General features: G+C 28.9%; 4 protein-coding genes across 5 annotated transcripts; 1 reads left to right on the forward strand and 3 right to left on the reverse strand.

Moving 5' to 3' along the window:
* Positions 1-2,790: 2,790 nt before the first annotated feature.
* LOC101252141 (UDP-arabinopyranose mutase 1-like) lies at positions 2,791-5,516 on the reverse strand. Its single transcript, XM_004233344.5, has 4 exons — positions 5,077-5,516; positions 4,110-4,360; positions 3,862-4,030; positions 2,791-3,452 (listed from the first exon to the last, which is right to left on the reverse strand). Exons 1-4 carry the CDS (start codon positions 5,380-5,382, stop codon positions 3,099-3,101), a joined length of 1,080 nt encoding a protein of 359 aa, XP_004233392.1. The 5' UTR covers positions 5,383-5,516; the 3' UTR covers positions 2,791-3,098.
* A 3,831-nt stretch (positions 5,517-9,347) lies between these two features.
* Positions 9,348-13,631, reverse strand: CYP85A3 (cytochrome P450). Its single transcript, NM_001247591.1, has 9 exons — positions 13,441-13,631; positions 12,166-12,490; positions 11,246-11,398; positions 10,922-11,170; positions 10,656-10,742; positions 10,472-10,550; positions 9,756-9,862; positions 9,546-9,670; positions 9,348-9,435 (listed from the first exon to the last, which is right to left on the reverse strand). Exons 1-9 carry the CDS (start codon positions 13,629-13,631, stop codon positions 9,348-9,350), a joined length of 1,404 nt encoding a protein of 467 aa, NP_001234520.1.
* Positions 13,632-17,922: 4,291 nt separating this feature from the next.
* Positions 17,923-20,804, forward strand: LOC138341754 (serine/threonine-protein phosphatase 7 long form homolog). Of its 2 annotated transcripts, none has more exons than XR_011214629.1 (5): positions 17,923-18,030; positions 18,827-19,006; positions 19,124-19,549; positions 19,631-20,157; positions 20,258-20,804. XR_011214629.1 is itself a non-coding variant. In XM_069293431.1 (5 exons), exons 1-3 carry the CDS (start codon positions 18,246-18,248, stop codon positions 19,439-19,441), a joined length of 981 nt encoding a protein of 326 aa, XP_069149532.1. In that variant the 5' UTR covers positions 18,050-18,245; the 3' UTR covers positions 19,442-19,549; positions 19,631-20,157; positions 20,258-20,804. The 2 variants fall into 2 exon arrangements, 1 of the variants encoding a protein (XP_069149532.1); XM_069293431.1 differs by lacking the exon at positions 17,923-18,030 and adding an exon at positions 18,050-18,728.
* A 254-nt stretch (positions 20,805-21,058) lies between these two features.
* Positions 21,059-23,579, reverse strand: LOC101244591 (uncharacterized). The gene is made up of 2 exons (XM_010323746.4): positions 22,961-23,579; positions 21,059-22,881 (listed from the first exon to the last, which is right to left on the reverse strand). The coding sequence occupies exon 2, from the start codon at positions 22,597-22,599 to the stop codon at positions 21,136-21,138; it is 1,464 nt and encodes a 487-aa protein (XP_010322048.3). The 5' UTR covers positions 22,600-22,881; positions 22,961-23,579; the 3' UTR covers positions 21,059-21,135.
* Between the last annotated feature and the right edge of the window lie 768 nt (positions 23,580-24,347).

Raw genomic sequence — 24,347 nt, forward strand, 5'->3', positions numbered from 1 at the left:
CTAAAATAGATATTTAAAAGATTAATTATCAACGTTTAATTCAAAAATTGATGACCAAGCACTAGATTGGTCATATAGTTTTGAGATTATAACTTCTTAATTATTGGGTATTGTTAAACTTTCAACTAAACACAATATTCCTTTTGTTTCAATTTATAAGAAGTAGCTCGTATAATTTGATAAAAAAAAATTAAAAATATAGAAAGACATATTCAAAACATTTTAAAAAAAAGAGTACTTTTGTGAATGGAGCTCAACCATTCATCATAACATAATCTTAAAATGTACTATTCTATTTTTTAAAAAAAAACTTATTTCTTAAACTAAAAATAGCTTTTATTTAAAATTATCTGTTTTAACAAAATTAAGAGATAAATATTAATTCTTTTAATATTACCATATCATTAAATAAATTGACAAATACTCCTTCTATTCACTTTTATTTTTTGTGATATAGGTAAACTATGAAAAAAAAACTGATATGCTAAATTAGGCTACTAAAAGTGAACGAAGAGAGTAACAATATTCAAATTTATATTTTAAAAATATAATTAATGGGGGTGATAAATTATTAACACAAACCCTAATAAATATATCATCGACTTCAATTTATGTTATGCCTTTCGAATTTTTAAGAGTCAAATTTTTTTTTATTTAATCAAAATATTCTTACATCCCTTTAAAATTATTAATCATTATAATTTTTAAATACTTTTTACTAGTTTCTAAATACGTAAATCATATTTCAAAAACTAAAAGAGATTCTATCTAGGAGCTAATAATAATAATAATAATAATAATAATAATAATAATAATAACCCCATAAAAGTGGTCCATGTTGAGTACAAGAAACAAGTTCTCTCCCTATCTTTATACTATAAAAACAAAATATATTTAGCATCATATATATAGGATAGGACCATGATATGCAAGAGGCATGTTATACTAAAATACACAAATAGTACATTAATATATGGTTTCAAATTCCTTAAAATATTCCACCTACCAGGCTTTAAATAATTGGGGACCATGTAACTCACACAATTTAAAGTAAGTTAAAAGTGATGGTAAAATAATAAGCTATAAGAAAAAGCACAACACATTAATTACTATTTTAATATATGCATTTTTGTTTTATTAATGCTCACATTTCTTTTCTTCCAACTTATAACTTGCTCTTTATCACTGAGCTAAGGGCTCTAATCATGTCAAGTGTGTGAAAACATATATGTATATTAATAATTTCAGTAATTTGATTTATATATATAAATGATGTTATATTTCGATAAAAAGTGTTCACCTGTACACCCATCATTGGCCGTAGCTTCGCCCCCGCTTCAACAACTAAAAGCAGATAATTTTTGGTTGACATTTTTGTTTAATGCGATGGCAATTTTGCTTTATTATAAACGACTATATTGATCTACTTAGGGTTAACATGGTAGCCATCTCTTTGTTGACATGCTTGCTAATATTGGAGGGCAGTATTAACTTGTAAACTCAATAAGTATTTCTCACCTTTTTTCATCCTAAAAACAATGTTTAGTTTTCATAGGTAAACTTGTTATGTAGATACTTTTAGAAAAAAGTATCATAATCTTAAAGAAGTAAAAAAGAATAAAGGTTAACGATTTTAGAGATAAAATAGGTATTTTCTTTTGGAAAATCAATTGACATATGTTTTTATGGCTATTCTAATTTTAGTAACCAAATTATGCTTCTTTCTGGCCTCTGCCTAGTGGCATCATCCTGTTAGTAAGACACATAAACATTAGCTATCAATTATTTTCTGAATATGATTTTTATAAAATTAATTTTAAAGCATTGTTTGATAAAGGGATGAAATATATGTGTATATATATATATACATATGGAAACTTCTTTAGATTCTCTCAGCTATTTGTCACATTTATTATAGTTTCTCTAGCTCATATTCTTAAGAAAAGAACAACATCTATATATATACAACTATCTATATTAGGAGCAACTATAAGAATTATATGGAGTATATTAAAAAGGGAAGAATAATCCAGGTTAATCATGAAACTCTTGTACATATTGGGTGATTGAGATGTATGCCACATTGATGATGAATCACTCATGTCTTTTATAGATATATAACTAGTAAAATCATTCACACTTCGCGCGAAAATATTATATCACAAAATATATAAAATAATACATGATAATTATTAGTTATTAAAACTAAAATATTATATTATCGTCATAAAAAATTATAATATAAAGGAAAATAAAAATTACTACATTTTATCATTTATCCTTAATAACATAAGCATAAAGTAATGATTTGTAAAAATACATATTAGGATTTGTAACATAAACATGGTGTCGCTGAATCACTCAATGTGAGTAAAGTACAGTACAAATATTTAATTATAAAGAAGGGGAAGAAAAAGTTCAGAAATTTCGTTATTTCAAAATAAGAGAAAACCCTTCTATTTATAGACAACAAATGGTAGTGTAAACAAATATTTATTGTGTCTTATCGGACAGGTTACAACTAGTTGAAAAAGTTGCAACCCTTCAGAATTTCACAACCTTTTATAAAAGACACAATTTTTCACTAAAGTTGCAATTCATTTGATAGTTAACTGTCAAAAATTTAAATGATATTCATTTGATATTTTAAGCATATTGAGAATTCTAAAGCACTCTTAGAAGTGTAGTTTTCAACTTTGACACTTTATTTTGGATGAAATAATGTAGCACAATATAAGGGTTGATAGTCATTTAATAATCTTGGGAAATGCACCATTAGCAAATATAAAATGCAAAACAAAAGTAGAAAACTTACATTATGACTCATTGCATTTTACAAGAACATAATAAAACATGAATAATACATCCACTGATATTATCAACATATCAAGTCGAAATATATTTCTAAACCTAGACCACAACAATTATAAAACATGACAAAGGATACATATGACAAATATTAAACTCAAAAGAAATCTCTTCAACACTACAAAGTACACCACCAGCTTATACCATTACGCTCACGATAAGACAATTCAAACTATATAGTTTGATGTCTATTATTTAATTATAACATGTGATCTAATTACTAGTCGCTTTTAATCATAAAATTTGATAGCTTCATTTTGAAGAGGCATTAGCGGAATCTTTATTGGGGGGTTAAGCATATCCCAAGCTTCAATCCATGTAACCATCGCATCTGCAAGCTTAACAAAATAAGGGTCAACTTTCCCGAGTTTTTCTTTGACGTGTTTCGACAGTTCCACGTAGCATTTTTGGACAGTAGTACAATCTTTGGAGAAAATATGAGATTGGAAGAAAGGAATAATTTCTTCTTGCCAGAAAATACCAAGGTACTCTTTCTTCAAATTCACAAAGGGATTGCTAGCCTTGCTGTGATATATGTAGGGTAATCCAGTCTTGATTCCCAATCCCAAGTGATCACAAATTACCTAAAAATGAAATTGCGTAGAATTTAGCTTTAGTGTTATATGAAAGTGAAATTAGTAACCTAGAAAATAAGCCCACAATGAAAATAATCTTGATTTTTATATCAATATAATGACATCTACATTAACAGTGGCAGAGCCAGAGATTTCATAATGGGTGTCCAGAAAAGTGAATTTTTTTATAAATTTGTTGTGTTAAGAGATGTCTAAAATATATTATTTAATCATTTCGTGTATTATCATCTTACTTATATATATATATATACATATATATAAAAAGAAATTCTGACGAATGAATGGTGTCCAATTGAACACCATGACAACCATATAGCTAGCCATTGGCTACATACGGTTATGACTAGACGAGCCGTTTGACTAAAAATGTTTAAGAACACAACAGTAAATAACGAACCTTGCAGCACCAACCAGCCCACATATCATCGTAACGTCCAATGGGCTGTCCATCTCCCATGAGTCCAAAGTACATTGCTGGGCCTATAAGCTCACGATCAAATGCAAGATTCATACCACACATTGGGAATAGGGTACCCTTTGGGATTGTCAACACCATATCAACATACCTATTCACAAATAAATACTAATAAATTTTTCAATTGTTATACGTTAAATTTGTAGTAATAATGTGAAAAGAAAAATGACCTAGTATTCCTCTCAAGAGGCTTGACGAGTTGTGTAGGTGCATCGTAATCAGGGATGTTGAGCCAGAGGCCATGGGAGACGGCGGTTGGGACGCCCTCTCGGAGGCTGAAAGGGTATCCACGCACATAATCAGCACCTTCCCTAAATGGATCGTAAAGTGTGTTGAAGAAATTGGGAGTAGATGGACACAAAAGGTTCTTTATGTGTTGCTCCAATGCATTGATGTCTTGACCACTTGGGTCCTTTGCAACCTAAAACAAAGTAATTTTCAACCAAGTTGGATTAATCATCATATGAATAGTTGTGTTTGATTCAATATACAATCTTCCTTTTTCATTTGTTAGACTATTTTGAGATTTCACATAACTAGACAAGTGATGTGGTGCCAAATGAAAAGTAATAAGTTTAATTACTTGAACTTCTACAAGTGATGAAAAGTCTCCACATTCCTGTGGTCTCCTCATATGGGCTTGACAATCGTCTTTCATTCATGATCTAGTTTTTAGGGTTGGGTTAGGCCTAAGTGTCATATTTTTACATGATATCAATATCAAGTTCATCCTCGTTTATGCTCCCGATCCACGCTTCAGTTAGGTCTGGGCATGAACGGGGTGTTAGGGTGGGTAAAAGTCTCACATTGGTTGGGGAATGGACTGGTAGTCTCCTTAAATGAACTTGGATAATCTTTCCCTCATGAGCTGACTTTTGGGGTTGAGTTAGACCCAGAACTCGAGTTACAATATATAGGTCGACACAATATGCACAAAATCCTATCTACATTTTCAAACAAATGGAACTTCAATCTAATTTATAAATACACACTCATATATAGTATCATAATCTTTCCTCTAGGTTATAACTAATAATCTCAAATTTCATCGACAGTTATCTTTTTAGGTGATCTGATAGCGTAAACATAAATTAAACTCACAAAGATTTACTTCAAAGAGGTGGAAAGTTCACTTACAAAGCAATCATCATCAATGGTGTAAATATACTTCTTCTTAGAAACCATGTAACCAAAGCAACGACAAGCCGAGTCCTTAAAGGAAATGCAAGAGGATCTAGGACCCAAGATCTTGTTAATATCATTGCGATTGTAAAGTTCATAATCAAAACCATCAGGGACCTTAATGGTCTTTGAAGGATCACCATCTTGAACAATGATAAGATGGTATTGTTCAAAAAAAGGTCTCCACATTTCCAAAAAATCCAAGTTTCTAATTGTTGGTATCACAATATCTAATTCATCTTTCAAAGCAGCAGAAGCCATTGTGCTAACTAAATTTTATTTTATTTTATTTTGGTTAGTAAAAGAGAGAAGGAAAAGAAATAATATATGAAAGAAATAGAGAAGAAAATATGTTATATTTATAACAAGGCTAAAGTTAAGATAGTGGAATGAGCGGAGGAATTGGAGGGAGATGGAAGGGGACTTATTCAAACTAGACAAGTTCGCGATATTTGCGTTGGTGGAAGGTAACATAAAAAAATATATATTTTTAGTATTAATAAATTGTAACTTTATGTCTTTTTACGTTGCTTAAAAAGTGAAATATATAGTGTATAACAATTTGTTTCTTTTTACTACGAATACTTTAGGAGTTAATAAAGTAGAAAATGAGATAGCTAGTAACATGTTATAACAAGTTGGAAATAGAACTTTTAAATTTCTTATTAATATTTTCATCCTATATATTGATACTTAGAAGCTTATAATTCTTTTTTTTTGTCTATTAATTGTGATCATAATTTGATTAAGCTATACATTGCATAAGATCTGAATAGTTCTTTAACTATTTGTGGTTGATTTTTCGAACCTATTAATTATAAATGACATTGTTTGATTAAATATAAAATTTATTTTTTAAAAAAAGGATAAAAAAAATGTGTAATAAAAGTGGGAAGTACTAATATAGTCTATATAGTTACGTTGCACCGACATATAATAAAGTCAGAAATTTGGCTCCATATTTAAAGTGCAATCTACGTGAAGTATAAGGAAAGTTTTATTTGTATAATATTTAAGTTAGACAACATTTAAATTTTACTGACCAAAGTGCAAAATGCAAATGGTTTCCATGATTATTTTATTAAAATCCCAAGAGTTTTCATCTCTTTTGATATTCGAATTTACAATTGTAAAGTTGAAAGTGAGAAATATTTATCATTCGAGCAATTCTCATGATTTAAATTGAAAAACATAAATTCTACAGATCCTATAGTGTATTCTTATATTATTTTTATAAAACACGATTTTTTCTAAATTAATCATAAAAATATCCTTTTTACGTCTACTTAAAATTGGATTGATGCATAGTTGAAATTGATATGGAAGTAACAAATATTACAACATGAAATAACAAATGAAGAATTTAAAATTTTGTAACAATTGAAGGAATTTAGTTATCATCCATTTTTAAGCGCAATTCATTTCAATCAAAATAAATTATAACTCAAAACATTTTGATCCAAATCGCCCATAGGGTAGAGCTTTTGGTTCGAGATTTGATGTGCAATATGTGATGTTTAAACAACGCTTTAAACCATGTGATGCGTAAATTAAAGCATAGGGAAAAGAGTATAAAACTAAACAAATTGTGAACTTTTTGCATGCAAATAAGTTGACTTTGGAGAAACGCTGGAGACTTTTAGTGAAGTTGAAGTTGGTTCATATTTGTATGGCCACATACAATGGCGTTTAAGATTTTGAAGAGTTAGAAAATCTTTTTATTTTTTCAAAAAAATAACTTTTCTAATATTTTGAAATTTATTTTTAACCAAACAAATTGTAAACATTTTGTATATAATCAAATGGCATCGATGGAGTTGAACTTATGAAAAAAAAATTATGTTTAGCAACTGTTAATTAACAATACTAAATAGTAATAATTTAATTGCTGCTAAATATAAATATTTAGCGCTCTTGTTAAATATTCTTAAGTCTATAATAATATTGAATTCAATGACAATTAACTAATATAGATAAAGATTTTCACCTTCTTTATGTGAAGAGAAAATAGTCTAAAATCCCTCCAATCTATACATGAAATCTCAACTACACACTTCAATTTTACGAGTGTTCTATTACCCCCTAAACATTGTAAAAGTGAAATATATACCCTTTAAAAAGTCATACTCAAATTTATGTTAAGAAGTGAGATACACTCGCCTGCCACATAATATAATATTATTTATAAATTAAAAAAATTATTATTCTTTATCGTTATTGTATGAAAAAAATTATGTTTAGCAACTGTTAATTAACAATACTAAATAGTAATAATTTAATTGCTGCTAAATATAAATATTTAGCACTCTTGTTAAATATTCTTAAAGTCTATAATAATATTAAATTCAATGACAATTAACTAATATAGATAAAGGTTTTCACCTTTTTTATGTGAAGAGAAAATAGTCTAAAATCACTCCAATCTATACATGAAATTTCAACTATACATTTCAACTTTACGGATGTTCTAAACAATGTAAAAGTGAAATATATACCCCTTAAAAATTCATACTCAAATTTATGTTAAGAAGTATGATACTCTCGTCTGCCACATAATATAATATTATTTATAAAATAAAAAAGTTATTATTCTTTATCTTTATCTTTATTGTATATTTTTCTCTTTTGTTTTTAGTCCCCTTTTGATTTTTCTTTGACTGTTTTCTCTTACGTTACCTCCTTCTTCTTTCTTCTTCTGTATATTCTTTCTTCATGTTTTATTTTTTATTTTATTTTATTTTAATAAATTTAGTAAAGTTTGATAATTTTGTTTAATCGAAGTTGAGTTGGCCAATCAAAAAATTAGATGACAGGATAAATTCAGGTGGTCATTTAGTTTTCGAAAAATGGATAGCATATTGGAGTTGGAGATGATGGAAAAATTCAAAGTGGATTTGTGATTTAAAGTTGTTATTTTTAATTTCGTTGCCATGTCCCTTCTACGAAGGTATATTTTATTATTTTAGAAGAAATTAATTCATTTGTCTCACTTTTAAATACTTCTTAATCTACTATTACTCAAAATTTAATAACAACACGTACTATGATAGTCGAAGGATTTTTTAGATCTGAAAAAGAAAGATAGAAATGACGATATGACAACGATAAAATTAGTGGTGTCAAAATAAAAAATTGAAGTTTATGACTAAAAGAAGAAGAGTCAATTTCTTTTGAAAAAAAGAAAGAAAGAGGAACAAAATAGCATTAGTAACAGTGAAGTGAGTTCGTGAAATTTTTCGGTGACTTAAATCCAAAGAAAGGCCGAAAAGAAAAAGAAAGAAGATGAAAAAAATTATAAAGAAAAGGTAATAAAAGTAAAAGATAACATAACTTTTAAAAAATAAATGAAAAAACTTAATATGAAAAGAACAAATTTTTTGCAAATTTAAAGTTTTAATAAAAAGAATTGTCTCTCACTCTCTCAAAGAGAGTGAATGCACTTTCTTTGCCACCACAGCATATAAGGTGACATTAATTCTAATCAAAAATAGTTCAAAAGGATAATTAAATACTTATAAAGTATAAGTGTGTAATTATGAATCCGGCTATAGTTTAACGGCTTTTGATCACTTTCTCTAATGTGAATGAAGATCATGAAAAGTGAGTCATATATAATGATCATTTCAATGTAGAAAGTAGGGGTTTTATCTAGGTGTGAAATTATTGAAGATGAAAATTTCAATAAAATTCTCTTTTTCTAGGAGTAAATAATTGAAGCTTGAATAATAAATGTATCCACAATTATCATGGTGTATAACAACCTAAAAGACAAATTACAATATTGAGGATTTTGAAAACTCCGAATTCACCAATATTAAGCTAAAAAAAGAGGTCGTAGCTAGGATAGAGAACCTAGGTCACATGGATGGATGTATTATCGTGTACAAGCAAGTCAAACCACCTTTTATTATTTTCATGAGTGCACTATTAACTATATTCAGTTTCTATCGATTTCTCAAGATTATATATATAATTAATTTGTTTCAAAATTAATAGATGCACGTGCACCCTAAACACAATACACACAATATATATGTAGCGAATAATAATTCTAATAAGGGTGTATATATAACGTCTATGTCATATATTATAATAATATTGCATAAAAGTATATAGACACCACATCTCAAACATGAGTTTGGTGTATTCTACATAATAATAAAGACATAAAAAGAAGTCTGCAGCTTAATTTATTAGGAAACACATGAGTTTGGATAATTTGATAATTAGTAAGCTGAAACCTTAATCCATAGGCCATTTAGTGCTTCAACTCTAGGAAATTTCATCAGCTTATTTCCTCCAACCTCTTCCCACCTGTGCACAACAACATTAATAATAATGTTATAATTCAAATAAGAAATTCAATTCTTTTATATATATATATATAATATAGTTGTGAAACATGTATATATATTGTATATTACCTGTATCTTGTAACGAAGTAATGAAGAAATGTTGAAATTTCAGCCACACCTAGTTCCTTTCCAGGACAAAGCCTTGTACCTCCTCCAAACATCAAGAAAGAGCTTTGGTGGTCCAAGTTATTTTCCTACATATCGTAACGTCCAATATTTATTTAGATGTTAAATGGTGTCACGTAAAATGAAACACAGAGAGAGAGTATAATTGCTAACCAGCCATCTCCATGGGTTAAAGGTATACGGGTCAGGATAAATCAATGGATCATAGTTAAGCTCTCTTGTGTACACATATATCCTCCATCCTTTGGGAATCATGTATCCTGCAAAACAATGAAATGAAGGGTAAGAAGTTAAATTATTCACCAATATAATTGAGAAAATAACATGTAATAATAAAAACGAAGAATACGATGGTAGGAGAACTAATAATACTACTGAAAAGGGAAACTATACGATGCTTGATTACCTACTAACATTCTAACACTCTAATCCGGGCAACTGTCCTCAATAAGTTGTAGGTGTGATATGTCTGATCCTGTCTAATCACCTCTCTCTACTATTTCTTCGATCTACCTTTATCTCTCCAAAAAAATCCACGATAATCAACCTCTCAAACCTCCTCACTAGGACATTTTCGTATGCATCTCCTTTTCATCTTGTCCACCGCCTCAATCTCACCTTTTTATCTTGTTCACCACTTGAGATACTCTACTTCCGGCTTGTCCTAAATATCTTTATTTTAGATCCTATCTCTCTTAGTAAATCAATACGTCCATCTCAACATTCTTATCTGCGCTAATTTGTTGGTATATATTACAAAAGTCATTTAGTGATAGTAATTTACCAGAACACTGATCCCCATCATTATAAGGATTGTCATACTAAAGTATAAATTTTTTAACCTATAGTATCAACAGAATTTTTCTTACCATTTAATTCCATATCTTGTGTGGTTTTCCTAAGAACACCATTTACAATTGTTGCCAACCTTAATGTCTCATATATCACCTGCACCACAAAAAAAAAAGAAGAATAAAAAATATTTAAAATAGAATCAATTTGCTAACATGCATTAATTTCACAAACAATCTTATGAAAAATTGTCACACATACAGCCCTTGTAAATCTCATAGCCTTAAAATCATTGTAATCAATTGGATCCTCCAGACTCTTCTTTTCTCTGATTGCAAAATGTTCTTTCTACAAAATTACAAGTTATATTACAACAACGTACTCAGTATAGTTCCACATAGTAAGGTCGAAAAGAGTAAAATGTACGCAGACCTTACATTTACCTGATCAGAGGTAAGGAAGAGAGGTTGCTTCTGATAAGACGATTTAATAAATCAAGCAATGTCTATTAATAATTAAATACTTACTCTAATTTCTTCAAGTGCTTTTGGATGATCATGAAGATACTTGACAGCCATCATAGAAGTAGTGGAGACAGTTTCAAATCCAGAATACATTATTGTTATAATTTGATCAATTAGCTCTTCATCACTTAATGTGTATCTATTTTTTGCTTCTTCATTCATCATCAAACCAAGCATGTCTTGTTGAATTTTCTTGCTACCTCTTCTATCTTCTATTATTTTCCTCAATAGTTTGACAATGGTTTTCCGCCCCTGGATCAACACATTCATACTGTAATTAATTATATTATCAGTGTATATAAGTTAAATCTATGGTACGTTATTTACCTGTAATCCGCGATAATAGTTTGTGGTGGGAAAGTTGATAGGCAATGAAATAGTTCCAAGTGCAATATTCAAGAATCCAGCCCTGAATTCTTGAGCTATTGATGAGCTTGTTGCAAACCCACCAATTTGGTCCAATGATGAGAAAAATGCCATCTAAGAGCAATTTGTTAGCACTTTACAAGTGTTTTCTAATAATTGATAAGTAATCTCAAAAAGTATTTATATAACCCGGTTATAAAACTTGTTTTCACTATTTTCACTAGAACTTTTGATCTTTCCTAAAAGAAATAAGTAAACAAAATATTTGAACATCATGTAATTGAATTCTTGATATTCGTAAAGATATCAAAATATGCTAGACTTTTCTTGATAATCAAGTACTTCAAGAACGTTCACAAACAAATTATTTCATAAAAATCAAGTCCAAATCACCGTAGTTTAAAATATAAACCCCTAACGGTCATTAAATCACGAAGAAATCTTAAGAAATAAAAATCAAGAAATCAATAGATATATACACATATTATTTTTATCCATAAAATCATATTTCTTCATATTTAATAAATAAAAATAAAAAAAAAGACTCCCAACCTAAGTACCTAACACACCCTAGCTAGTATTGTCCTACTCGTTAATATACTCTAAAAAAACAGTGACTCTCCTTCTCTTATGAGAGATAGGCACTCTCTCTACAGCCAATATCTTCCATGTTTTTCCCCAATTTCATCATTTCCGGCTTGGACCCTTCAAATTATGTTTGAGCCTATGTTCAAGCCAAACTCTCCCCCTATTATATTAAGGCTGGAATCTTAAGCAGCTTAATTGTATATATATTGTATATAGAAAACTAAATCATAGTACTAGTGATTAAAAAAAAAAAGAAGATACTACTATATTATATACTAGATTTGTGAGCTCACCTCTTTGGTCATTTGTTGAATATCAATGACATTGCAATTATCCCAACCACTCAAATGTGATCTCATGAATTTATCAATTTTGGGCAAAATATGGTCTTTGATCATTGTGGGATTTATTAGAGATAAAAGTGCTCCTCTAATGTACTTGTGAGTAGCACCATGCACAGCAGCAATATTGCATTTCCCTAAAATGTCTAACATGGACTGTGGGTAGCCTGGGATAAGTCCCTTTGCTTCATTATTCAGAATATATACATTCAACCCTGCATCCATTGAAACAACAGTAGGGCAACCAAGTATGTGGGATTTGAAGAAATTCCCATACCTATTACAACAACAAAAAAAAAAACATCATTAATTAAGCAAGATTATATAATTATTATCGTTTCTGTCTAAAGCAGTGACAGATTCAAAATTTTCATTAAGAGAGTTCAGGAAAAAAAAAAGTAATACCTAAGATTTGAACTTGAAATCTCAAAATTCTTCGACTACTAAATCAACCTCATATTCACGAGGTTCAAGATCGTTATATAAATTATTATTTGTTTTGAAAATAAAGTTTAGGTTTGTGATAGATTTATCTGCTTTTTTAGTACATCACTTTTTGTTACCCGTACATTTTATGACAGACTTGGAAAAAATAATCTTTAATTGAGATAGATGATTGGCTCATCACAAGCATTTGTAAATTGTAACAAGATCATTATTTCATAATAAAAAATTTATGATAGAGCGAACGTATGATGTTAAAATCGAAAATGTTAGCACATGTTTATAAAATTAGCTTATTTAATTCATATTTTAATAAATTGGATCACTTGTACTTTGATATAGTGAATGTGTTTTGTCTTTTAATATGATGTTGTTAAAATTTATGAAGTTTCATGAAAATAATATTCTTATATATATATATATAGATATAATATAGATATAGATATTGTTGGACTTTAATTGACCAAATTGAATAAGTCTAATTTTGCATTCAGCACATCATTATTCATAAACATACTTAACCTAATGACAAATCCAGGATAAAAATAAAATTTGTGATGAAATTGCTACAAATTATCACCCTTCTTATTTTTCTTTTACCTAAAGCATTAACAAAAATTCTAGTCTTGATACTAGTTCATAAGATCTTGTAATAGGGATTTTAAAAAACATATTAAAATCTACAAAAAAAAATAAAATTGACATATAAACCCCCTTCATAGATTTAAGCAAAATGTAAAAAGAGTAAAAGAAATGAGAATATATATATATATATATATATACCTTGCTCTTTGATTTTTCATGAAATTTGGACCTTGATTTAGAAATTCCCTAGTCTCACCAAAAATTGGCCAACCCATAGTTCCAGGAGGCAAATTTTTCTTGTTGTACACAATGTCAATCCATCTAAATAGAGGAGTACTCAAAATGCAAAATCCAAAAAACACAACAAAAATTATCAAGAAAATGGCCATTGATGCTCCTAATGATTGAGAAACTCAATACCACCTTATAACACACAAAAGGCTAATTAATTGTCTAGACTTTCTTTTGGTTCTAACTTTTTATAGTCATAATAACTTAGTATAGTTTTATATTGACTCATAAAAGATGAATTTATTTCCATGTTTAGAGAAAGTAAATTATGAGATTATATTGACTCATAATTAATAAATATCTCCATGTTTAGAGAGTGAAATAATTATAGCTAGATACATTGTATTGTGAATTCTGAGTATTCATTCTCCTAAATAAGCCTTTAATCAAATAAGTTTGTAATTATACAAGATTGCAATTTATAACTTTCCATAACATCTTTGACTTTTCAATAAATAGAATAATAAATTAAATTTCATTTTTACATAAAAATAATAATTAGAATTAATAACAATTACATTGTAAAGACTCTCATTAGACATTGTATAGTCTCCTAAATAAGTTTGCAATTGAATAAATTGTATATTTTTCCTTTTTAGTTGTCATGGTCTCTCTTTTTTTTTTTAGAGTCAGGATAAAACTTTGACTAACATTATAATGATATTCAAAAATTTGCAAATTATAATACTTTTTTTATAATTTTGAATATTTAGATTTTAACTTTAAAATATTGAACTTATCTAATTTGATTTAGCTTTGAAAATTAGTCAAATTTAATTTTTAAAAAGTCCTAATGACATTTATAAACGAACGGAGGAAGCGTATCAATCTCTGTATATTATATACATTTCTTCTCTATGTATTGATTTTAGAGCAACTTTCACGTAGTCAAAGGATAAACGTTGACTAATATTTTAAAATGTATTTTTTCATTATAATGATATTCAAAAACTTGCAATTTATATTACTTTACGTATAGTTTTGAATAATTAGATTTTCAATTCAAAATATTAAATTAACGTAATCTAATGTAACTTTGAAAATTAGTCAAATTTGACTTTTGAAAAGTCCAATTGTCATCTAAAAAGGCACAAGGAAGTATATCAATTGATTTTAGAGTAACTTTCACGTATAAATTGTGTTTCTGTTTGTATAAAGCGAGAGAAAATAGTATATGCACATGCAAATACATATATCTTCGTCCTATACACTTATAATTATACGATATAAATATTTTTATGTACAATTTTTTTTTATCTTTCCCTCTTTCTCATTTTATACATACACAAAATTATACAATTGATTTGTATACAACTGCTTTCTTTTGTATATGTATAGCGAATTATACAATTGTTTTCTTTGTATATGTAAGCGAATTGTACATATTTATGTTTGTTATGCAGCGCAATCATGCAAACTAATCTATAGCAATACAAATATAAATTTTATGTTTGCTATACTTTGAAAGTTATTCAAACTAATTCTAACCGTGAATTTATTGTTCGATATATCAAACATAAACTACACGTCTTGGGGGTTTGATAGTGAAATTCATCTTCCCAAAATCGTATCAACGCAAAAAGGTAGAGATGGTATGTAAATAGCAAAAGTCTCATCAAACGACATAATATACACTTATATTATAGTCTCCTATAATAACTTTCTGTTAATAATATTATTTTAGTTTCAAAAAATAAAAATTGTAACTTTTCAATACATATACAACCTCTAACAAATCCAAAAAATAAATAAAATTGGAATTTTATCATCTCTTTAACACAAATTTTGAACATCGTTGTCCACATCCCACCACTTCCCGTCGAAAAAATGCCAGAGTTCCACTGAAAAATTAAATGACTCCTCGTGAGTGTTCTTCTGTATATCATGTGTATATCACTGTATCAACAATGTGATGCATTGAATTAATATGAAAAAATCTATATGGTTAAGCAAATTTATACTACTTAATTAGTCATGATAACGTTAGTTTGTTATAATTAGAGCTGTTAATATGGTCTAGCCCACCCATCCGGACTAACCCATACAAGCTTCAACATTTTTTACAGGTCAGGCCGGGCTAGCCCATTTTTTGTGTGGGCCATAAAATGGTCGGCCCAACCCACAAGTACATGGGCTGCAGGTCTGTCGGGTCACTCTACTTTATTTAAAAATTATATTATATTTAGAATTATTAAATTAAATTCTAAATTATAATTTAAAAATATTATTAAAAATATCGACGAAACAATATTCCATGATGTTAATGTTACTACTTTTTAATCAAATCTACAAATAAAATTATCTTTATAATATTTAATAAGTTTTTTTTTTCAACTAAAAATATAAATATATAAATATAAATATTAACCTAATTGTTTTGAGTTTGAACTCTCTTTAATTTTAAATTTTAACATTATATTATTTTTTCAATAATTTTTATTAGCCCACGGGCTGACCCTATTGATATTTAAGCCCACGGGTCAGGCCGAGCTAGCTCATTTTTGGTGTGGGTCTACAATTGAATTGAAGTAAAATGTTTGTAAATTGTATAATTAAGTGTATAACACGAAGATATATGTTTTTGCATGTGTATATACAGTTTTCTCTCGCTTTATACAAAACAGAAACAGAATTTATACACTTCTGTGTATAAAGCGAGAGAGGCGTGCAGAGGGAGAGTGGCGAGCGAGAATGGAAGAGTGGCGAGCGAGATTTTTGGGAGAGAGACGCCAGGCAAACTTTGGCTAACGTTTGCTATGGAGCACAATTAAATCAAACTCTAGCTACTCCATTTATTTGAGGTTATTAGTTTGCTATTATATACAATTTTCCCTAATTTTTATTAGCGCACGGGTCAGGCCTACCGCTCAAGCCCCACAAATCAGTAAGCTTATTCAGGCCGTACTAAAAAGTTATTTTCTCAAATGGGCTCAAATAGCCCAGCTCTATTAAATCACGAGCTAGGCCAGGCCAACCCAACAGGCCTAGCCCATATTGACGGCTCTAGTTATAATTATCACACGCAACTAACATTAATCATTAATTAAGTGGGCTCACTTTGAATTTATATAATTAAACACGTTTATATAATTCGCCACATTTATATAATTCTTTTTTGGTTGAACTAATATTTTATTGAAGAAATCCAACTACTGTCACGCTATTTCTACTTCTCCATCCTCTCATACTATCTACTTTGTTTGAGTCCGAAACTCAAAGGGTAAAAAATATTAACAAAAATTCCAAAACGGTATATAAAATTTTATATAAACCAAAACGGTAAAATCGCTGCCGATGCAGCGATTTACTTCAACTGAAAAAGTAAAATCGCTGCTGAGGCAGCGATTTTGCCAAAAAACTTTTTTTTAATAAAAAAATGAAATCGCTGCTGAAGCAGCGATTTCAAAATGTTTCTTCTTACAAATCGCTGCCAGGGCAGCGATTTAACATTATTTTTTAATTTTCTTTTTTTTAAAAAAAAATAAGGTATATCGCTGCTCTGGCAGCGATTTACGAAGAAATTTTTTTAAAAAAAAAATCGCTGCCAGTGCAGCGATTTATAAAAAGAATATATATATATTTTCCAATATAAATCGCTGCCTAAAAAAAAATTTTAATATAAATCGCTGAGCAATTTTTTAAATAAAAAAAAAATTAAAAATGTTAACTTATGTATATAATTTATAAGAAAATATACATTATTTTTAAAAAATTAAAAATAAGTAAATATATTTTCTTTCTAAAAAAAAGATATTATATTGAATTTAAATTTAAATAATATTTGAATTCAAATAATTAATTTTTTTAAATAAAAAATTAAATGAGAAAAATTATTTAATTTTTTTTAAAACAAAATTATATACTTTTATATATATATATATATATATATATATATATATATATATATATATATATATATATATATATATATATATATATATAAATAAAGTGAAAAGGATCACATGACAATAGTAAAATTTTTTGTTTTTATTGTATAATTTGAAGAAAATTTTCACAAGTTAAAGTGGATGACATCCCAATAGTAAACCTTTGTTTTTATTGTAAGTTTTGAAAAAAATATTCACATGTAAATAGTACATCATACTTTGAATTCTATAAATTGGTACTTCAATTTTTCATACTTTGAATTCTATAAATTGGTAGTTCAATCTTTCAATCTTCCAATCCAATCTACTTTCAATCTTCCACAATCTTAAAATTATTGTTATTCTTCAAATTTTCTAAAGTTTTTAAAAGTATTTTCTTTATAAGGTGAGTTTAAATTTATTTTATTTTTAATTTATTTTAATTAATTTTATACTTTTATATGATTTTGTTGATATATTCAATCGTTTGATACTTATATTAATGTTAATTTTTATTTTTATTTTTTGTGTATAGATATGGATCCATCAAATTTATACGTACATCCTGGTCCAGTAGAGCATGATGTATTAAAAATTCAAGTTCATCATCGTTCCGAAGGAATTTGGAATGGTAGCATAAAAGAAGAGAGATGTTGCTTATATACGCATCGTGGTGATATTGAATTTTGGCAACATTTAAAATATCATCCATTACATTCTCGCATCCTTCAATATTTTGAAAATTGTAGATTTAAAGGAATTCTTGATGTTGGATGTGTGCCGTATGACTCCGGATTAATTTCTGCTTTAATTGAAAGGTGGCGTCCGGAAACTCATACTTTTCACATGCGAACTGGCGAGGCTACCATAACTTTACAAGATATTGAAATTTTATTCGGAATGGTAGTAGATGGTAGTCCTATAATTTTAAATGGAGCTGATTCTTTAGGGATTATAGGTAGACAAGAAATGATTTTTCAATTAACAGGATGGTTACCCGATACTAGTTGTTTTTCTGGTGTTAGTAGATTGTCAACATATAAATTGATTGAGTATATTGAAGGTTTGGAAGTTATTAACGATAACTCAACTGAGCATGAAGTTCAACAAAGATTTAGATTATATTTATTATGGTTATGTGGTGGATCAATATTTCCGGATAAATCTAATAATAAGATTAATTTGGACATTTTGATTGACATGAGAAATTTAGATTTAATGTCAACTCAAGCATGGGGATCGGCCGCATTATCATATTTGTATAATTGTTTATGCCGTGCGTCAATGAAAAAATCAAATCAAGTTTGTGGATTTCTCTCTTTAGTGCAGGTATACATATTTTTTTGATTAAATATTTTTTATATACTAGTAATATGCACTTTTAAATTTAAGTGCATTATAAGTAATGGTGAATTTATTTATTGTAGATTTGGGCATGGGAAAGAATTATTCCCCTGCAACCATTGCCAAAGCCTCTAAGAACCAATCAATTTGAGGCTTTAACTGCACTTGCACGTAAATGGACGCGACGTAGAAATCATCAAAATGAGGCACGAACTGTAATCGGTGTGATTAGGGATGTACTTGATAATCTAACTGATGAACAGGTATTTAATATTATTAGTATCTTATACTTTTCATATTTTATTTTATTTTAAATAAGAATATATTTTTTTCTGCCAATGTTGTTTTTATAATTATCTTACTTAATTATTTTTTTATAGTTTATTTGGCAGCCTTATTCGGAAGATGTTATTAATGGATTGCCTGAGTGGTGTCGGTCAGGACAACGTGTCTGGATGGCACAGGTGCCACTGATTTATGGAATTTATCGTGAGTGGCACATGGTTGATCGTGTTGTGAGACAGTTCGGTTATTTACAACATATTCCTGGACCGTGTACCCAATTTTCCGAATATCATTTTAAGCGTGATAAACGATCAAAAATAAAACAAGAAGATATAGATGCATTTAACTATACACAATATTTATGGGAACAACATCAAAATCGTATATTTCGACCTCCATTTGTAAGTGATTAAACAGATTACTTCCGTTGGTACATGAGGCATACCCGCATGGTCATTGAAAATCCACAACATGTTGTACAAAAAGGGTATCAACACATGGCAGGAAGACATGAGGCATTAGTATGTATATTACATAAATTTCAAATTATTATGTCAATCTTTAATAATTTTTTTTTATTAATATTTGTTTATTCATTATAGGCTAGAGGTCATGAAATGCAGTATCGTCGAGCTCGGATGATTGAAAATGATGAAAATCAATCTAATGAAATGAGACAATATGCAGCGGAAGTCGCTCGTATTTCAATGGAGTCAATGAATGCGGCCTTTCAGGGAACGCGATTGAGCTTTGATCATGATTACAATCCTCCCACTCAATACGATGAACCACCACCAGTACAAGTATCTCGCCGATCACGACAAACAACACCGAGAGAGGGTGCTCGTCGAGGTAGAAGGACCACTAGTGAAACAGCTGATTTTTCTGCAGGGCCCTCTAACACTAATGTGGCGACTCCCGAGCCTTATTATCCCACATTTGATTTTTCTGTAGGGCCCTCTAACACTAATCCGAATTTTTCTAGTCAGCAAACAGTTGGTTTTGTAACTCCCAGGTTCCAATATCTGGGTTTGCACAATTTAGTGGTTCTCAATATGGTTTTCAACATGGTATGCATGAATTTCCGATACATAATTCTCCATTTGGTGGAAGATTGAATTTTTCGAATGTAAGTATAATTATTTTCATACAATTTTTTTAACTTTTTATAATTTTTTTTATTTTTATTGCATGTTTATTTGATTATATTATGTTATATTGTATTATAGGTAACTGCGTTTGATGATTCAAGATTTAATGCTGGGGCTTCACAAAATTTAGTTCTTAATAGACAAAATTCACTTCGGAGAACATCTAGGCTACACAAATCAACTAGATGTGGAACAGGCAGTCACTATCAAAATGAGGAAGATTTTGAAAATGAAGATGAAAATGAAGATGATAATGAAGATGTAGAAGATTCGGATTCAGAAGAATAATTTTTTTTATGCACCTTTATTCTAAAAGGCTGAAGATTCGAATTTTGAAATATGTAAATTTTATTGTTTCGTGCAAGTTTGAACAAAGTAATGAGATTATGTTTGAACAAGTTTGCAGGATTTACTTTTCTTTTTGTAATAGGTCAAATCAATACTTTTTATGTTATGTCAAATCAATACTTTTTATATTAGGTCAAATCATTATTTTTTAATAGAGTTCAAATCAGTAATATAATAATAATGTAAAGATATTATACGTACAATATTTAAAATGCACAAGACAAATTAAATTCATGTTAACAAATAAATATAAAAGATATATCATATGTCAAATCAATACTTTTTGTCAACATTTTTGTATGTTTGAACAAGTTTGCAGGATTTACTTTTTTTTTTTATCTCAAATCAATACTTTTTGTCAACATTTTTGTATGTTTGAACAAGTTTGCAGGATTCACTTTTTTTTTATCATAAGTCAAATCAATACTTTTTATGTTAGGTCAAATCAATACTTTTTATATTAGGTAAAATCATTATTTTTTACGTACAATATTTAAAATGCGGAAGACAAATTAAATTCATGTCAACAAATAAATATAAAAGATATATCATAATATTAATAACAAGATAATAAAAACACATTAACCTTAAAAACATATACAAAATATTTAAAATCGAGTAGGACATCGTGCCTTTGTGTGACCTGTTTCCTTACAAACACTACATTTTCTAGTCATGCGGGCCGGAGCTATATCCATATCATTCTTAAGTCGGCTTCTTCCTTGCGTACCACTTGTCCGCAAATATTCAGTATTTGCAATTAAATTAAAAGGAGCTGGTGGCCAATACATTTCATCACCCACTGGATTAAATGTCTCACTGTATGTTCGTTTGTAATATTTTGCACTGTAGAATTTACTTACATAAGATTTTGGCTCGATTCCGCGAAGTCCACAAAATTTGATGGCATGTGAACAAGGCATATGATAGTTTCTCCATTTTCCACAAGAACATTTCTTACCTTTTGCAGTAACCTTGTGGACATTTCCACCTTTACCATCATGAGCAAAAGTAAGAATTTCAAAAACTCCATCACCTGTGTTGTAAGTCATCATATCTGTGTGCCCTTGAGCTCTTTGATAATAATCATTAAATTTTTTATCTATCGCAAGTGGCCATGGCATATTACTTTGAAGTAATGCAATTGCAAGATTGTTTCTTTCGACAAAACGATCAACGAGAGCTTTGAACGTCATTCGAACCATGGCAGTCACAGGAAGCTCCCGAGCTTTTTTCAATAAATCATTATATGACTCAGACACATTTGTCGTCATGGCACCCCATCTACGACCACCATCCTTATACATCGTCCATTTTTCCAAAGGAAATTCATTTAACCATTCATATGCTGCAGGAGACAATGTTTTGATTTGTTGCATCCGTTGCATAAACTTTTTCTCCTGATGCTCAGTAGCAGCCAACCACATTAGATTTTCGAGTTCACTATTTACAAATTTTTTATTAAAATTTGCTTTCAAGTGTCGAACACAAAATCTATGATATGTGTTGGGTGGACTCAACCAATCATAAGATTGAACGCACTGCAAGATTCCTTGATGACGATCAGAAATAAGACCAATTCTTTGTCGTTCACAAACTACATGTGTCCATAATAACTTGAGAAACCATGACCAAGACTCAAAACTCTCACGTGCAACTAAAGCATATGCAAGTGGAAAAATATTTCCATTCGCATCAATTCCAACCGCAATTAACAATTTGATATCATACAAACCATAAAGATGTGTGCCGTCGATAGAAATGACCGGCCTACAACTTTTGAAACCATCAATGCGCTGTTTAAAAGCCCAAAAAAGAAATTTAAAAATTTGCTCACCTTGCATTGTTGTAGAATGATGCTCCCACTCAATAATAGTGCCTGGATTGAATAATTGTAGTGCAGCCATGTATCGAGGTAATGCCTTAAATGAACTTTCAAAATCACCATAAACCATTCGAAATGCTTTTCTTCGACCTTTTTGTGCTTTTCTGTAACTAGGAGTATAGTGATGTTTTCCTTTGATAATTTCACGGATCATCTTAATATTTATGTCCGGATTTTGCAATAACATATGGTATTAATGAAGTGGCAATCATGTTATCATTCAAATTGAAATGATCCTCCTTATAGTTATCTGTAAGACAAGTATGCGGTTTAATCATTTTTCCTGTCTTCCACATACCGCTTGAAATCTCTCTAAACCGAATCATCCAATCACACCCTAACTCATGACGCTTGCAAATAACTTTCCAACTTTTACTTTTGGATTGATCACAAAGAAATTCTTTTTTAATAGCAAGACTATATGCTCTTACTGCAGATTTCATTTGCATCTTATTCATAAATAACATACCTAGTTGCATATACAAATTAAATTAATCAACATGCAATAAATAAACAACTATAAAATATTTAGTTTTCAACAATCGAACCTGACTGGATATGTTTAGGATTGTTTGAATTCCAAAGTGCCGTTCGAATGGAACCGTCATCTCTCGTGTACATAAAATCTTCTGCATTTTCGTCAGTGTGATCTAAGTATGGAATCGCTGTAGAATGATAATTAATACTTTGATCTTCAATGGATGCATTAGGTGCATTATCCACATTATCATCATCGCCGTCATACATATCATCACTGTCTGTTAATTCATGCTCGGAAGGTTCATCATTGTGCAACTCACCAACTCGTTCATCACCCATAACATTGTTATTTACAATTTGTGTACAATAACTCACTGCATTTTGAATTTGATCATACCTATAAAAATAATAATATAAATATATTACATATAAGAAAAATAATTTTTAAGAAATAAGAAAACATTACTTTATTTACCTATTAGTTGAATCCGATGAGAAACAATTCAAATGACTGAAATTTTGGCTAGACTCTCCCATAATATTCAAATGTTTTTACCTAAAATTGTTGGTAGATTGGAAGATTGAAAGTAATATGAATATGAAGGATAAGTTCCAATTTATAGAATTGAAAGTCTCATGTACTATTTACATGTGAACTTCTTCAACTATTTACGATAAAAAAACAAATTTTACTATTGTCATGTGATCCTTTTCACTTTATATATATATATATATATATATATATAAGTATATAATTTTGTTTTAAAAAAATTAAATAATTTTTCTCATTTAATTTTAAATTAATTATTTGAATTCAAATATTATTTAAATTTAAATTCAATATAATATCTTTTTTTTAGAAAGAAAATATATTTACTTATTTTTAATTTTTTAAAAATAATGTATATTTTCTTATAAATTATATACATAAGTTAACATTTTTAAAAAAAATTTTTATTTAAAAAATTGCTCAGCAATTTAATAACAAAAAAAAAATTTTATTTTTATAAATCGCTGCCAAGGCAGCGATTTATATTGGAATTTTTATTTTTTTTTATAAATCGCTGCACTGGCAGCGATTTTTAAAAAAAAAAATTTCTTCGTAAATCGCTACCAGAGCAGCGATATACCTTATTTTTTTAAAAAAAAAGAAAATTAAAAAATAATGTTAAATCGCTGCCCAGGCAGCGATTTGTAAGAAGAAACATTTTGAAATCGCTGCCCAGGCAGCGATTTGTAAGAAGAAACATTTTGAAATCGCTGCCCAGGTAGCGATTTCATTTTTTTATTAAAAAAAAAAAATTTTGGCAAAATCGCTGCCGAGGCAGCGATTTTACTTTTTCAGTTGAAGTAAATCACTGCGTCGGCAGCGATTTTACCGTTTTGATTTATATAAAATTTTATATACCGTTTTGGAATTTTTGTTAATATTTTTTACCCTTTGAGTTTCGGACT

The sequence above is a fragment of the Solanum lycopersicum genome, chromosome 2 (genome assembly GCF_036512215.1).
Source record: "Solanum lycopersicum chromosome 2, SLM_r2.1".
NCBI classification, from domain to species: domain Eukaryota; kingdom Viridiplantae; phylum Streptophyta; class Magnoliopsida; order Solanales; family Solanaceae; genus Solanum; species Solanum lycopersicum.

What these genes read in the sequence shown, in the direction of transcription:
- CYP85A3 (NM_001247591.1), bottom strand. Translation starts at nt 13,631, where the DNA reads ATGGCCATTTTCTTGATAATTTTTGTTGTGTTTTTTGGATTTTGCATT. An exon ending in ACTATTATCGCGGATTACAG is followed by an intron (nt 11,171 to 11,245) that starts GTAAATAACGTA and finishes GTGTTGATCCAG; the next exon opens with GGGCGGAAAACCATTGTCAA. An exon ending in TACTTCGTTACAAGATACAG is followed by an intron (nt 9,436 to 9,545) that starts GTAATATACAAT and finishes TGTTGTGCACAG; the next exon opens with GTGGGAAGAGGTTGGAGGAA.
- LOC138341754 (XM_069293431.1), top strand. Translation starts at nt 18,246, where the DNA reads ATGCGAACTGGCGAGGCTACCATAACTTTACAAGATATTGAAATTTTA. An exon ending in GATTTCTCTCTTTAGTGCAG is followed by an intron (nt 18,729 to 18,826) that starts GTATACATATTT and finishes TATTTATTGTAG; the next exon opens with ATTTGGGCATGGGAAAGAAT. An exon ending in ATAATCTAACTGATGAACAG is followed by an intron (nt 19,007 to 19,123) that starts GTATTTAATATT and finishes ATTTTTTTATAG; the next exon opens with TTTATTTGGCAGCCTTATTC.
- LOC101252141 (XM_004233344.5), bottom strand. Translation starts at nt 5,382, where the DNA reads ATGGCTTCTGCTGCTTTGAAAGATGAATTAGATATTGTGATACCAACA. An exon ending in CCATTGATGATGATTGCTTT is followed by an intron (nt 4,361 to 5,076) that starts GTAAGTGAACTT and finishes ACTTTGTTTTAG; the next exon opens with GTTGCAAAGGACCCAAGTGG. An exon ending in GGGCTGGTTGGTGCTGCAAG is followed by an intron (nt 3,453 to 3,861) that starts GTTCGTTATTTA and finishes TTTCATTTTTAG; the next exon opens with GTAATTTGTGATCACTTGGG.
- LOC101244591 (XM_010323746.4), bottom strand. Translation starts at nt 22,599, where the DNA reads ATGTTATTGCAAAATCCGGACATAAATATTAAGATGATCCGTGAAATT.